Raw genomic sequence first — 16,602 nt, forward strand, 5'->3', positions numbered from 1 at the left:
GCGACAAGAGAGTAAGAGAGAAAAAAAACAGCAGAGGATCGCTGAAAGAGAGCTAATCGCCCTGTTATTATATCGGTTGGGATTTGTGGCTAATGACTTCCACATTGCAACTTCAAATGCACTTGATGCTCCAAGAAAAGGGGGGGGCGGTAGAAAAGAGTATGCGGCTTTGGTCATGTGATCTCAACAACAGAACACAAACAAACAAGTTTACAAACAAATGGTTTCTCTAAGACACGTTGCCAGGTCACACAAGAGCACTTATTTGTTGTGTTTGCTACAAGGGATGAAAAGCAGCGATAATTACAGACGACTGCTTCCTCCCAGAGGGTTGACATAAAGAGCTTCCTTCCATCTTTATTATATGCTTCGAGCTCTGGGCACAGCAAAACAGGTTTAGTGCATGAACAATATTTCCACTATTATACAATTACACTGATAAAGTCTATGACAGAAACATGCGTGTACATTTTTATACACAAAAAATAATAATTTTAGGCGCTAACACCACCAAAAAACTGAAGGCTACACACTGTGGATTCAGAGATCTTCCACAATCTACAAACAAAGATGACAGAAATGGCAACTTATCAATGCACAACCTGCCCCTCCACTGTGTCCTGGTAGCCATTACTGTTGTGGGGATCATTAATGTCAGTGTAGTAGGAACAGAGGCCAGGGCCAGGCCAAACCAGGCCAGATGTAGCGGGTTCCAGATTGCTTTTTTCAGGGGGGGGCACAGCTGGCTGCAACACAAATCTGGTTCCCCTTTTCCCCAGCAGCATCCATTTCCACATCAAAACCACATCAGACTTCAGAGGATTGCAGGAAGACTGCTTTACATTTAATATCCAAGATTCAGAGATGGTCATAGATTCAGTGAGGCTCTTTTAATGAAGTTGGATGTTGCTGAGAAGAAATCAATGATTTCTCAGATGGGGGGCGGGGGCTCTGCAGTTAATAAACCACACCTTGCCTCGCCGCTTCTCTGATCTCTCCTTTCCTGAAAGAGTTTTCTTTTTTTTTTTGAGTGCCCACATGCAAGAGGGTCAATGAAAGTGCAAATAAAAGTAATGGTGCCTCTAAAGTGATGAGAACAGAAGCCTCTTACTAGTTAAATCTGCAGACAATGACTTCTCAATGGGATTTTACAGTTATTTTCATTTAATGCTTTTGTCATAGGTTGTAGCCCCAGATTACCAGGCCATAAACCAAGACCTCAGACAGTCCCAAAATAGCCTCCATCACCACCATTCTTCCTCTGCAAAAACCCTCTGCTGCACCACCTTCTGAGTTTACTACCACAGTAGCCACAGACCCAAAGGACTCCCTGCCAAAGTTGCTTGGTAGCACCTATAAAACATGGCCCCATCTCGTTCTAGTGCGGCCCCTATTATTTAGCTCCGTAATGGAAAGAGTCTAATCTTCTGGAGCCAGTGGTGGGCTAAACGTGCTGCCAAAAAAACCCTCTGTTTGAAGTAGCTTGTCACAAAAATGGAAAGCATAAAAGTATTTCTTTTGCTACAAGCTTCTCTCTGGCCCTAAATTTCTCAGGAGTTATTCCTCAAGGGGTTTTTGAAAAATCAATAAGCAAATGTTCTGAAGCAGATAAAACATTCACCTTTGTAGGATTTCCCGTAGAGGCCTGGATGATGTCTGACAGAACACAGCACAGATAGACCAAGTGTAGTTTTGGCTCGGTGAGTGGACCAAGATGGAACGAGGAGGGACGATTTTGAGTTTTACTTGGCAGACATTCAGGGAGTGACTGATGAGCTGCATACTCTGACAATGAAGTAAAGGACATTCAGGGACTTGCTGAAACCCTAGGGAAAGAAGCCGCTGGCAAAATGTCGACATCAGAGACCCGCCAGCCTTGAGGGCGGACGAGGTGTCGCATTCAATTACCTATCTCTGGCACCTCCTTACTGTTTCCTCAAGTCATAATCAACATCTGCCAAAAAAAGAGGCCATATTTCCAAACATGATTAAAAGCTTCTTCACCTCAAACGATGTCTTTGTTTTTTCCGAAGTTTCTCAGAAAATTACACATCCACTCAATCAAACACCTCGCCATAAAATCACAGGAAGGGAGTTACAGGGTTAAACAAATAGAAGGGGGAATTTCCTGCATACAGTACTCAACACACACCACTGAACCTGCTCTAAACCAACTTTGACAGCGGCGTAAACAAGACTTGTGCAGCCAGGAGAAAGCCGCGACTATAAGTGAGATAGGAGGAAGGGAGCAGAGGTGCACAATTAGTTTGTGTCTGAGATCGATCCATGCTAAATTAAACCAAACTACAAATTAAAGTAGAGCATTGAGACTGAAGGAAGGATTGTAAAAGACAGAGTAATGGCAGGGGAGGCAAAATTAAGCCAAAAAGTAAGAAGAGAGGAAAACAGATACAGAGTGATTAAGGGTGGGACGTTTTTTGTGATCCCGCGGATTGTTAACCCAGGCTCTAATTTTCCACTTCACGTGCAAAGTGGGTTTATTTCACATTTCTCCATGTTATAGACAAGGCCAACAAAGACCAGGCTTGTAAAATTAACAGCAAACACTGAGTTAGCGTATCCAATGCCAGTGGTCTAAGCATGAAGGTACTAATCTCATTCCAGAGGAGCTCTGTGGCACAGCTGCGTGCTGGGGCCTTTTAGCAGCAAACAAACAACCGATGCAGGGCTTAAGGGAAAGAGAATATGTCTTGCTAATGCATGTCTTCTGTGAAGAGAATAACACAGCCCCATATGGGTTCCTCATCGCATGCAGCCTTTGATAACCAGAGGATCCTTGGCATGTGATACATGTCATGATAGCTCACTGTTGCTAATGGCCGTGCGCGCAGAGCATGGGGGTGCTTAAAAGTTGTCTTCTTTTATGTTGTACGTGTAAATGGATGGTAAAATGATCCCCCACTTGCATTGTCAGTTGCCCGGATAAACATATGCAGCGACAAAACATGCACTAATCTGCACTGCTACCCACATCATTCCAGATTGTTTTTCTTCTTCGCCCCCCTCATACCCATCCTTCCCCCCAGATGCACTTACAGTAAGAATGAAAGGGAGCAATTTTCATCAGTGGAGCAGCCGCAGTATTTTAAGATGGATCCGATGTGTAGGGGAAGAAGAACACGCACACAGTCGCACACACACATAAACATGCACACAGGCACCTTTGTTGTGCACCAGTGTCATTGTGGTGATGCCATTCTCACCCCCTTATAACTGCACTGTAGTTATCACCCACTCAGTGTGTGTGTGTGTGTGTGTGTGTGTGTGTGTGTGTGTGTGTGTGTGTGTGAGTGTTTGAGGGCACATATATCAATTTTATAACTCTCACAATGGGCAAGTACAATTTTTGGTAATTATCTAAGTTGTGTGGTCAGTATGGCTTCATCTGGCCTCCTGTCCACTCTCTCGTAGGAAGATTTCCACATCTCATGTTGCTCCAATCATGATAATCATGATATTTTCATTCATACACAGTGATGGACCTCAGATGCATATGTAGGCCGTTTGCCCTGCATGTTAAGCCACTGTAAGCCATAACAGTAAGAAACCAGACAGCACCTCAAAGAAAGGTGAACCATGAAAGAAAAAAAAGTTGTCGCTAAACACACCTGTTTTTGATCGTCCTGTTTGGGCTCAGGTTAGCTGCTATCTGAGGAATGTAAATTATATGTGGTTTGTCAGTGCTGTTGGAGAGGATTGAGTGCAACCCTCAACCCTGGGAGCAATATGACCTGCCCTGCTAATGCAAAACAACCAAAAAACACACTGCTGCTTCAGATTAAAAGAGTGGCTTGTTCCCTCTTTGTTCTTAACAGACATCCTTACCAAATTCAAAGTGAATCGTAGCAAGACTCATGGCAAGAAGGCTGAAGCCATTGTGTAAAGCAGCAGAAGAAATGTAAAGCCACATTATCATAATCAAAGTACTTTTAAAGATAAACATTCAGTAAAAAGTCCCCCCCCCCCCTTTTACTCATGTTCATGGTGGTGCAGGTGTTGCTGAAAATCTTTTGAGAGTAACTTTCAAACCCTGTCCAACTTTCTCATTCCCTTTTGCTGCTGCTTGGAAGAGAGATTTAGATTTATCTCTCCAGTTTTGATTAGTTATTTCCTGTTGTGCAGATTCCCTGCCAAGTTGTCATACATGACATCCAAATATAATTTGGGGAATAAGAAAACCAGTGGCATTTCGTCTAGGGGAGAAGCTGCAGTCATTAAAACAAAATTAGTTTTTTTTTTTAAATGAACTGAGAGAATTATCAAAATATTTGCTGATGCATTTTCTTTCAACTGAGGTTTTAACCTCTTAACGTCTACATGTTAATGCTGTACGAAATGACAAAACTAGAAGAATAAAAACCTAAATTACACCTCTCTCAATCTGTCTGGATATTCTCTAGAGTCTGACCACCAAGGCCAATTTTCAAGTCAGCATGGCGATCCGGAGCTTTAAGGGCAGCTTTGAAGCCGTTCTTCAAAAATGGAAAAACATGGTTATTGGAAACTGAGCTTAAGATGATCAAATGTCTGAGTTTGGCTTAGAGCGATGTGTTGCAATACAATGTAACTATAGCAGACCAATGGTGGATTTCATTCACCGTTTAGGAAGTGCAAAAAATGTGATGGATGGAAGGAAACATCGAAAGAAAGTAATGTATGGAAGTATATTTAATGCTGCGGTTTAATCGGCTGTCATTTATTGTTTGCAGTGGTAGAGGACAGAACCAATGTGTTAAGCACAAACATGCTACCATCTGCATCCAATGAATCTCTAGCATGCTTGTTTAAGAAAGTGGCATTCACATCAGAAAAAAAGCCACCAGTGTGTTTGTTTGTCTAACTTTGTAAACTAAAGATGGAGAGCATTGGTCTGCTCCCTCAGCATTCCTTGGCTTTTTAAATTATTTTTGCATTTTAAAGTGCTCATATTATGAAAAAAAAAGCTTTTTCTGGGTTTGGAAATGTTATTTTGTTTCTCGGACGCATCCACACGCATACAAACTTGGAAAGAAAAATATCCAGGCTGTTTTGAGTGAGATACGGGTTTCTGAATATCCTCTGCCTTCAGTCTCTGGGTGACCTGTTCAGACTCTTCACGGCTTTCTACGTAACTAGGTAACGAGACGAGGTGGCTAACCTTGCATGCTAGCTTGTTCTCAATGGCAAAACACTGCTTCAACACACAACATAATCACCATAATCTACAAAAGAACTACTTACATGTTTCTGTTCTGCGCCCTCGTTTAGAAGAAATCTCCCAGCTAATCCTGCCTTGTACTCACCAAAGTAGGAAAAACAGTAGCTAGGTGATAGCATTACCTAGCTACTCCGCGTTTGCGACTCCAAACAACGATTGTAAAGAAGTAAATTGTCACAGCAATATGCAGTACAACAAAAATATGGTGTTTTTTGAAAATTAAACCATGTAAACCTGTTCTGGTAAAACCTTAAACAACAACTATGAACCTGAAAAAATTAGCATAACATGGGTGCTTTAAACCCTTGTATGCTGTTAAGAAAATCTCTTTTGCGTCAATCTCTCAATACACCGAATGGCCTTATGTCTGTTCTTGCTTTAGATCAATCGTTGGTTATTATCACTAAAGTGCACTTCTCAATTTGTGGATTGTACTCTATTATTTCCTAACACTTAAAAATCTTTCTTTTTTAATTATCACGTCTTACTGACGTGGTCAGAGCATAAACAGAGCACACATTTCCACTGTATCAAATCACAAAAGGTTGTCAGATAAACCGCAATAGAGTGCACTTCTCAGGACAGAATAACAACAGCACAATAGGCTGCTGCAACGGGGACCACAGTGCTCAACATTCAGACCCCTTTAAACCAGCCATGTCTCCAATTCCTGATCTTGATTGTGAAAGCGATCCCTTTTCACTGTGGTTTGTGTGGCTGTGGGAAGAGCAGCAGTACTGGGAACCAGATGGCTCTGGTAAAAGACAGGGGGTATCCCACCGGCATCCCTGAGAACTGGGATCCATTACGGAGGATCTATTGAGGGCCGGCAGATTCTGTTTCATGGCATTGGCCGAGTGTGACGACCCCTCGGTTGGAGTTGGTCGTGGGCTGGTGCCACATAGACTGCTGCAGACCCAACCCTTTTTGTGTTCACCTTGGGGAGCTGTATTCACCTTCAATGACAGGACAGGCAACTAAATCAGGGCCTCATGGCGACTTGGGTTTCATCCCTTTTGAGTTCAAGCATCTTTCAAAGCCCCTCGCATTGCAAGGGGATATCACTGGCTCGGCAGTTTGAGGGACAATGGTTGTTTGTGAAAACGGTTGTCTGAGATGTTCCTGGGCATTTGTCAAGTAGGGTCCATGAACAGTTTAAGCTCTGTTAACTATCGCCAGGATATCGCAGCTCCAGTTAATGAACATTTATTTCCATTTCTTTAAAAATGACCACAGTGAAACATGTTGTCCAACCCCCATACTTTGCTCTCTGATCCACGGCACATTTCCCTGTCATGGCTTCTTAGCGCTACCCGTTACTGGCTTTGTTCCTTTGTTTGCTGTCCACTTAGCCACGTCTGCTCCCTTCACTTGTCTAAATGTTTGCTCTGTCCACTTAGCCATGTCCACTTGCCTGGCCTTGTCAAATCAGTGCTGTCTGTGGGCGTTTCCTGCAAGGAGGAAAGGCGACAATTTGCCTCTTTGGCCACAAACTGTTGCAGCTGGACACAAACCAGACCCCCGTGCTCAGCAATGAAATTACTCTCCATTTATTTAAAGTGGTTGCCATTACTCTACCGCGGTAGAGCACAGACCTCAGTGGCCCTGGCCCAAACATAACTGCAGTATAAAAAGAACTAAGTTCGCCGGACAGGTCATGTCTTACACAGTAGCAATTCAATATCCTCCCGTTATGTTCTTGGTTACGCTTCTCAAAACTCAGAATTGCATGTGACACCAAAAAAATACATGGTTTTTAAGTCAGTGGAGATCCTTGCAAAGACACCCAACCAATCACTGGCGAGACGTTTGGAACATGTTACATGTTTGAATCAAAGAAAGAATTACAGCTAATTTAACCTTAATCATAATTTTTCAAAAGCTTTATTAATAGTATTTAAAAAAAGAGAAATGCAGAGACAGGAAACCTGAATGGTTTTAACCTAAACAAATCAAACCAAAGTCTAATCATTTTTTCCTCTTCTCCTTGAAATACAGAAACAACACCAGCCAATGAGCGCTGTTAGAGAATAACAAGGCTGCACTTCCTTTTATCAACACGCCCCCGGCTGATAATGCTCTATTTTGATTTCACGTCAGCATATAAATCCATCGTTGAGGAAGAAAGTTATATTTTGTGTAATATTTTCATGCATCAGCCACTTCCTGCCTGGGGTCTGAAACCTCCTTTAAAATTCCATTCTCTGTGAATTAAATGGAGTTTTGATAATGACAAAAATTGTTTGTTTGAGAGTTAATAGAATTCATGGAAGAACATAAGGCTCTATCGTATTTCATTACTGTTCTCTCAGTATTTGATTTACCCCTTCGCCCTGGAGTGTGTTCCAGCTGATGGGCTCTGACTGCTGCAGAGAGCACCAGCAAAGCTGAGAGAGAATGTGATTTGGCATTGACTGGATTGGGTCTCCTCATGCATAAGCAAATGTCAAGGTACACGAAGAGGCCAGGGAACACAGCTCATGCATAATAGCTTTCAAATGTGCAAACGAGGGAACTGGAAGAGAGAGGTGAACTGGTTGCAAGAGAAGGAGGGAGAAACCTTGTAGAACAATCTAGATAGTTTGCAATGAAACGAGTTGTGAAAGAATAACTGCAGAGGTTTCATTGCTTCCCAGAGCTCCATCCAAAACCAACATGTCCCAGCTCATTCAGAAAAATACTCCGACTGGCCTTGACTGACCTCACAGACCACTATACGGGCCACATGAGTGCACCCTCCTACCTAAACAATGTTTATCTCTTTTCAAACCTGACAGTTGTGTACAGCCAGCAGCAGCTTGACAGCTTAATTCCATGTTGTCTCACGAGCCCGCCCCCGTGGATCAGAGGCCTGAGTGACACATTCAACCTTGCACCACTAAGTTTGGGGACGCCTGTTCCTCTCACTGCTCTGTGCTTTACATGATGATTTACATGACGGATATCACATCCGTCACGCCTCGTCACCTCTGAGGGGTGCTACCCATGCGCTACCATCACCATCATAGAACCTGAAGCTGGGACTGGCCGGGCTGCTTTGCATGCTGGGTCGCCCCGACCAACCGCCTGAGCAGGTGGTGATTTGCACAAGGTGAGAGAAAAAACATGAAAGAGTTGCTCACGGACAAAGTTCAAAAAGAGAAATGCAGAGAGCGAGGAATGACACACAGAGAGAAGTACTTTGATAAAACAAATGAAGGCCTTTGAACACGACAGGACGCGAATCACAGTGGAACGATAATAAGCATGATTGTGTTTATAATAACTAGGTCTGTTTCTCTGTCTTAGTGGTTGGTGGTTTTGTGGGCAGTCCAATCCCTCGGCATGGGAGAACAAGGGCGTTGCATGCAACCTGACCGTCGCAGGGCACCACCCGGAGGTCAACAGGAAGTAAATGGGTAGCAGTTTGACACAGAAGGACACATTTCTGTTCTAGAGATTTTTTTTTTCTTCATCTGTTGCCAACTGAGAGCCAGATTTAACTTACTTCCCGCCAAGTAAATGAGTGTCATGAGTGTTGGGATATTTAAAAAGGAAAATTCTTTGCTCTATTTTCTTCAAATTCAGCCATTCTACTATCTATGTCTTGTGTCTTAATGAGTGAAACTCTTTCTGTCTTCTCATCTATAGGAGACAGGAAGCTAGGTAGTTACTGTAAGCGGATGTTACTGGCAATGCAGCACTAGGAGGCATGTATTATCATCTTTTACTTAGTTTATAATCTACCTATTTCCAACAAAGTACTATGGAATGTACAACAATATTGGGTATTGATCAGAGGAAAAGCCTCTTCCTAGACTGTTATCACTCGGTCATGGGAACCTGGTAGCGGTATTTTTCAGAGTTTACTTGAAAAATTGTTCAGTCACTCAGCAAGGAGAGCTTCCAGCATCTCTCCACAGTGACTCCATAGCCTGGTCTGTTGTCGGTCACCTTGCAGTCACAGTGTCAGTTAAAGTTGATATGGGTAGTTGGTTTTTGTTGGTGTGTTTTGTTGTCTCGCTAAACCTCTTGGGGCATTCCATTGAAGATTCATGAGGCCTCCATATGGGCTGGTGGGGAACTGATTATGCATGGACACAGCACACAGAGGAGACAGGCTGACTGGATTTGCTGTGAAAACAACCAGGACATGATGACCTGAACCTGCATCCAACCTACAGGACACTTAAAAGGAGAATAAGTAACTATGTAGTAAGTTTTACAGAGGGTACATAGGTTTTTAGGTAGATTAGCCCATTTGTCAGCCTACTCATTATTCTAATGAGTGATGTGGAAATAAGCAGTAAAAGCAACCAAGTGCCCGGGTAGATTGTTCTGTCTTGTGATTGATGCAGACACTGTCGCAAGCCCTTGAATGAAAGTCAAATGACTCATATTATCTTTTTTTTCCCTTACCTTACTCTATTTAAAAATACATTTCTCTTCAGGTCAACTGAAAAAGAAAACCTTTAAAGGATTTAATGATTAACTGTTTAATAACCAAAATGTCAGCCTTCTAAATAGTCACTGGCTGGGCTTTCATTAAATTTAATTGAATTTTATGCCAACTTTTGAAATTTTGCAAAAGAAGTGAGAATTATGTGTGTTTCCATCAACTGGTTAGTAAACAAACTAGGCTACAGTTTGGTCCAAAGTTGGTGCTTTAGGCTACGCATGGCTGTTATCAAAACAGAAGAAGAAGTAGAGGTTGCTAACTGAAAAAAAATAATAAAAGATTTTTCTATTGTGATACTTTAAAGTTTGCATAAAAACAGGTGAGTCTACTGTCACTTAACACAGTGTATTCAAAAGTGAGAAGCACAACGATCTAGTCATATCTAGTTCTGAGTTGCCTATTTACACACCCATCAGAAACATAGCAACATTAGAGTCATTCATTTGAAGTCTGACAAATGTGAGCCCAATATTCACTCTTCTTTTAGCTCTGGCGATCTAGAATTATTTTCTTAAGCAGCTTTCAAAAATGGTTGATTTTGTGTGAAATGTCTTCACCATGGAAATCTAAAACTTACACTGGTTTCTACAAACGATCACACCATAAATCAAAAACATAGGTACTTACGTGTAGCTTAACACACACACAAACACACACACACACACACACACACACAGTACCATTCAGTACACCACACCAGCGGTTGTCTGAACTTGTGTCTGCAGTACAGAAGCTCACCAGGGGAGGAGAGGTTTCCATCTCCATCTCTGAACCGGAAAAGCGGTAGGGACCACAAAGCCCACTTCTGAGACCAAGACCCTATTTTCCCATAATGCCCTCTGACACTCCCAACACTGAGCACAGAGGGTTTACCCGCACACTGAAAGCCCTTATGTTAAACTCTTTAAGAACCCACTGTCTCTCCTCAAACCAATGCTCCATTGCGATCACCTCTGCCAACACAAGCTTGCGTTTCCTCAGATCGCGGCTGAGGATGGTCTGTTATTATCTTCTGAGTCAGACCATTCAAAGTGTCACACACACACACACACACACACACATACACACACAAACATCCCTCTGTCTCAGGGGTTACAAACTGCACTGTATGGACTGGTATTTACAAGTTGAGAGTGGATTAAGTTGAGACAGATATAGTGATTGGCTGTGTGAGGGAGAGTTGTGGATTGGGCAAAGACAGACAGACAGTGGCTGTGTGTGTGCGTGTGTGTGTGTGTGTGTGTGTGCCTGTGTGTGTGTTTGTGTGTTTTAGAGGAGTATTAGATAGAGATTGTGAGACCTCTTGGTTTTGACACTCAACGTGGCCCCTTTAAAAATTGAATGCTGGAAAGTTGGAAGTTTATAGAGGCTCCAGATGGCAACAGCTGCTTCACATTTGAACTCACACTCAAACACAAATGTAGTGTTGAAATGATTAGCTGATGAATGGATTCCTGGAGTGACAGAACATTCCTCGCAATTTTAAAAGTGAAATTGTCAAAAATATGTTGTTTTCAGCTTCCCGCATGTGAGACGTTTTCTTTGTTTTATATCATTTTACATTGACTGTCTTTGGGGGTTTTTGAGAACACAAACCATTTGAAGAGGTTCCCCTGGGATGTTCACGATTTTTAGACTTATTAATTGATTTTTTTAAAGAAATATCAAAATCAAGTTTGAACCATAATTCTTAATTCAACATGGATAAGAAGTCTTTAAAATGCCAATCTTAACATCTAAAATTCCGTGACAACTGGGTAATCTCCATCTGCTGACAAAGTTGATCATGTGATATGATCAAAAGCTTCAAAAATAACTTCTAAAGCTACAAGGTGGTGTAATTGTTCTTACTAGAGAAGAATCTGAACAGATTACAATAGCAGGTACAGAAGCAGAAATATGCACACAAAATTACACAATAATCCTGGACTTGCATACATGGAAATGTTGACAAGAAAGGTGGGTATACACACACACACACACACACACACACACACACACACACACACACACTCACACACAAACACAAACACAAACACACACAGTAAATGCACTGTGACTTGATGTTAAGCCAAACATCTGAATATGACACAAGCCACGTACTGTAGACTCCTATCAATCACACGTCAACCCAGTGTACACAGGAGCTGTTGCCGGCATCAAAAAGTACAATATACACCTCTGCCTGAGCTACTCTTGAGGTGTTTGTGCCTTGTTTTAAACCACGCTCCCGCCAACTTGCCAACTATACCACACAGCATCTCCCAGTTCCGTCTGCGGCCGGGAGCGATGATTCTGACAGAGTCCAGGCCAACATCATGCCCTGCTGGACAGCGATCAGAAAGGGAGCAGGATAGAGAGCGGGTTGCCAAATAAAACAGAGGGTTGCCAGTTTGTGCAGCAGATTATATGCATGTTAGCCTAAAAAGAAGAAATCACAGCAGTCATTCATCCCCCCAACCCCATCACTCTATTTGGTGCGTGCAATGCTCAGAGGAAGAAAGAAGATTGCCAGTGTTAAATGAGAGTAAAATTCATTATCTAAATCTCCAGTTTGGTCAGAAATAATCAATCTGATTTACGTTTGGAAAGTTAGTTTTGATAAGATACCTCACTGCACTTTGCAGATCTTCCCACTGTTATGTCATGCATGTCTAGTTCAGTAGTGAGAGACTTGGCAAATGCAGAAGAAAATAAAGCCTATAAAGCACCTCTAGCCTCCTCTGATCAGTTCAGGATTCCGACTCAGTTGGTTGAGCTCAGCCTGATATTAACCTGATGTTTTCTTCATCTGCCCCTATTTCTGACAGATCTATCTTCTGTGATCACAAAATGAGAGTGCATTCCAAATTGCCAAAATGTCACTGCTTGCCTTTTTCAAGCCTTAGCTCGACACAACCAAAGCTAACTGTTTTCCTTTAAAAGTAACAGAAAGAAGGTCCAGCAAAACACAGGTTGTGACCCTACTTGTTTCATGTTGCTGAAATTCATGACAGAAAAAAGTGGGACCATACAGATCAATTGTTGCTGACCTTTTTGCCTTGTAAACCTCTAAATCAATTCAACGCCTTCATACAATCCCTTTTGTAGGTTGCATATGTCTATGAGCAGTTTAACAATTGAAATATTACTGCAGAGCAAGGCTTGCCGCTTCCCATGGTTTCCAGCCTTTTGCTTAGCTATATACATATATATATATATATATATATATATATATATATATATATATATATATATATATAAATAAATATATAGGTGCACTGAGAGAATCCCACCACTACTTTCACCACTGGCACTCATTGTCCATTTGCCAGTGAGGCCGGTCATGGTCAACAGGAACATCAAGAACAAAAGAACTCCACGCTGATTAACCAAATCGAGCTTATTCACGACAACAACACCATCAGCTATTACTGTCTTACAAAGCAACTCAGTTACGCCCTTTCTTGACAGCTCTGACAGGATTCAGCTTCCACTTGTGTGTACATTTGTGTGAAGGGCCTAAGCAGCTACAAAGTGAGCAACGGGAGGACATAGTCGGACAAAACAGCATGTGGGAGTCTGGATGAGCTTCTTTATAACCCCACTGAGTTCAGGTGGAAGAGGAATCATATACATAAAAGAGAAGAGTCTGTGGTTAACTAACACTCTATACTTGGTTCATGAAGTGTGCTGTATAAAAAATTCCGTAGGTTGCATAAAGGCACTTAGCTGCTTCAGCTATAACCAACACTCTTTGTATATGCGTGTGTGTGTTTACATCTCTGCACATGTGTGTGCATATTACTCATCGCATTTTATTTTGACTCAGTGAAAGATTAAAAAAACAGCACTTTAGATCATAACACACTTCTGCTTGGTGCCATGCCACAGTCTACCAGGACAGTGGAAGCACTCCAGTATAATTGTTTTAGACACTAGTCACAAAAGCAACAGTGGCTGGCTTTCTGCAGACTATTAATATGATGCTGCATGACCTAGCTTTAGCAGTGAAAGGCAAATTCAGCTGTGCTTAAGAATTCCTATTTGCACATGCCCATATTTTACTTCTCAACAACATCACAGACACACCGTGGACTATTCTGATATAGTTCACATTCATTAAGTTTGTCTGAATGATGTTAAACCACAACAATATGACAGGACCACCCAACCAAGCCAAGAGTTAGTCTTTAGCCCTGCTCGTTTCAGTGTGTCCCCTTTCCCATAACATTAGCTTGTCTGTTTCCCCTGAGGTTCCTACATTTACCAGAATGCCTTTCACCAATCTCCAGAGCATGAACTTTTGCATCAACCTTAAACTTAATCTCCACTGATTGGATTTCTCCTGTTACACATGAGTATAAAACTGTATGCCTGGAATAAAGATCTTATTCTTTAATTCCAAGGGCCTGACATCTGATGTTTACACTCAGTTGTCTGCTTCTGAACTCTATAGTAGCTCCAGACATTTGGCAAATCATCTGTGGTTGTAAGAAAAAAAAAGATAATTTACAGCATCTATAAGGGCAAAAGGATTTTAGGGTTTTTCCTTTAGTTGTTGTTAAATTTCACATTTAGTTTGGATTCCACAGTTACAACATATTAGTGGAAAACAGGGCAAAGAGAGCATCAAAGAGTCTTTGCACATCAGACTGACGTCTTGTAGACGCATGAAATTATTGTTTTACTGTACAGTAAATATGGCACAGATGACTTAAACTAAACATAAACTTGGCCTTTTTTCTCCCCAGTGTTATGAGGGGGACTACCATTGCTTTAAATACTTTGTTAATACATAGGTACACATGGGAGTACTTACGCACTAGCCCAGATGGTGGACCCTCTAATTTGAAATCCAAGGGTATAATTAAGAGACAAAAAAATTAAAAAGGAAAGCATGAGGATTTGCTGCTTCGACATGAAACGCGGCACAAATTACAGCAAGGAGAAGCTCGGTTTGTGTGGTCATCCTTATTAGATATTCACATTCCAACAAAATATTCAGCTTTGCGTGGGGATCCGTTTGTGACTTTGAAGTGCTGCAGACAGACGCAAGCGTGGCCCTGCGTTTTAATCTGAACTTGATGGTGAATTAAGTCGATGATATGAGATGACTGAGCTGAGAGACTGATATGGTTCAATTAAAGACAAAATAGCCAATAATACAGTGCAGCCAACAGTAATATTAAGATGGAGGTTTAAAACATCATAAAGATGTTCCCTGCCATAACCACTAAAAATGTGGACAATCAAAAGAACTTCAATGGAATTATTAAACCAAATGTAGCTGATGCGCAAAAGGTCAACACATCAGGACCATGGGCGCAGACTGTGATGGAGAGTGGAGTGCGTAAAAGCTGCTGGTAAGAGTTACAACAAGCCCATCGTTTCCCTGATTTAATGGAAACGTAACTTTTAGAACACAACAACATCGGTTCCAGATGATGCCTAATGCTTTTTCCTGATTTACATGGACCCCTGTTTGGTCGGATTTTGTTACGGGGACACACACGACGTGTCTGAGGACACCTTTGGATACGGTTTGTAGGACCACAAGTGTTAACCCTGTAGGTGTGGAGGTAACTGAAAACTGCTCATCTCTTGTCCTCATCGAATCAAATAACCAAAAATGTCTAATTTTTTGCTTTGGCCGCCCTCAGTGAGCACCCCAAATAAAGACATCAGTTTGGGAAACAGTGTCGTAGTGGGATTTGGACCAAGACGATGAACTTTGAATGAAGTTACCGCGACTGCAATATGTGCCATTGTTCGATACCAAATAGGAAAACATCAGAAAAGCTTTTAAATCGACGCCTTTCTGGTTTGTGGTGATTCACTTCGGAAAGAATAATAACCACCCGTCCGGTGCGCAAAAGAGCAAGTTTGGAGACGCTTCCGACAACGCAGATATTTAGGCAATCGGAATGCATCCTCAGAAGAAAAGGCGAGTAGAAAAGTTTCACTTACCAGTGTCGAAAACACTAAAAGCCGCAGAAGAAATAACCCCAGCGAGAAGAATAGCAGAGGTGACTGTCCAGGAATCCATCGTGTGATTAAAGAGTCTGAACTGGCTCTCAGGTGAAGTGCAGCCAGACGGACAGATGCGCAGACCAGCGGGCTGGTGGACTGACTGACTTGCTGGCTGGCAGACTATCTGGGTCTGTGCAGGAGTCGCTCTTTGGCCGGCGTTAAAAGTCCCTGAACTTCAAGGCAGGTCCTATAGCTTCTACTACGTTGACACCACAAAGACGGGAACAGATAGTAGAAAAACGGATCCTATTTCCAACCCATGTGACAGGAAATAGGGGCAATAGATTCAACCTGCAGCGCTGGGGAAGCAGCAGGAATGAAAGGGGAGGAGGGAGGGAGGGAGGGAGAGAGAGAGGGGGGGGGAGAGGTTGGAGGGTGGACTCAGTGTTGCAATGAACAGCAGGTTAGTAAAGCATAAACTAATTTTACTATTTTCTTTTCTAAAAATTGTATTTCATGCATCTTCCATAGCGATAACCTGATGATACATCTAATAAATTGCACAGCCAAACTTAAAAAACTATTCCAGATGGTAACTTTAAAGCACCACATGGCCATCATGCATTCACTATTAGGTCCCTAAAGTAACAGGGTAGCCATAGAAGTATTGCCACAGGAGATCAGCATTACCATAAAGTATGACAATTCACTGTAAACGTGTTATCCAGTAGGCTACCAGAGACGCACAATAAGTCCCTTTCTGGAATATTATGGGAGTATTGTCCTGGTTTTTATGATGGGGTCTAAATCTAATTGGGGTTTATGACATTTGTAAACCCCTGGGCTACGACATACTCAATCCTAAACTGCACACAAAGGCAAGTCAAAGGACTTCAGCAATATTTCATTTAATAGCTATTATGGAAGAAGGGGAAAGTGAGTGAGAATGGTTTGCACATGATCCTGGTAGAGAAGTGGTTACAGTAGGTAGCCC

At 42.0% G+C, this 16,602-nt stretch overlaps 1 protein-coding gene across 2 annotated transcripts in view; it reads right to left on the minus strand.

Moving 5' to 3' along the window:
- Positions 1–15,974, minus strand: part of kremen1 (kringle containing transmembrane protein 1) — a 53,740-nt gene extending 37,766 nt beyond the window's left edge. The window contains exon 1 of one of the 2 annotated variants that reach the window (XM_034871285.1): positions 15,606–15,974. In XM_034871285.1, coding sequence (XP_034727176.1) covers positions 15,606–15,684 — 79 coding nt within the window. In that variant the 5' untranslated portion in view covers positions 15,685–15,974. The remainder of the gene's footprint in view (positions 1–15,605) is intronic. The other variant, XM_034871286.1, reaches the window with a different exon arrangement.
- Positions 15,975–16,602: the final 628 nt, after the last annotated feature.

The sequence above is a fragment of the Etheostoma cragini genome, chromosome 5, assembly GCF_013103735.1.
Source record: "Etheostoma cragini isolate CJK2018 chromosome 5, CSU_Ecrag_1.0, whole genome shotgun sequence".
NCBI classification, from domain to species: domain Eukaryota; kingdom Metazoa; phylum Chordata; class Actinopteri; order Perciformes; family Percidae; genus Etheostoma; species Etheostoma cragini.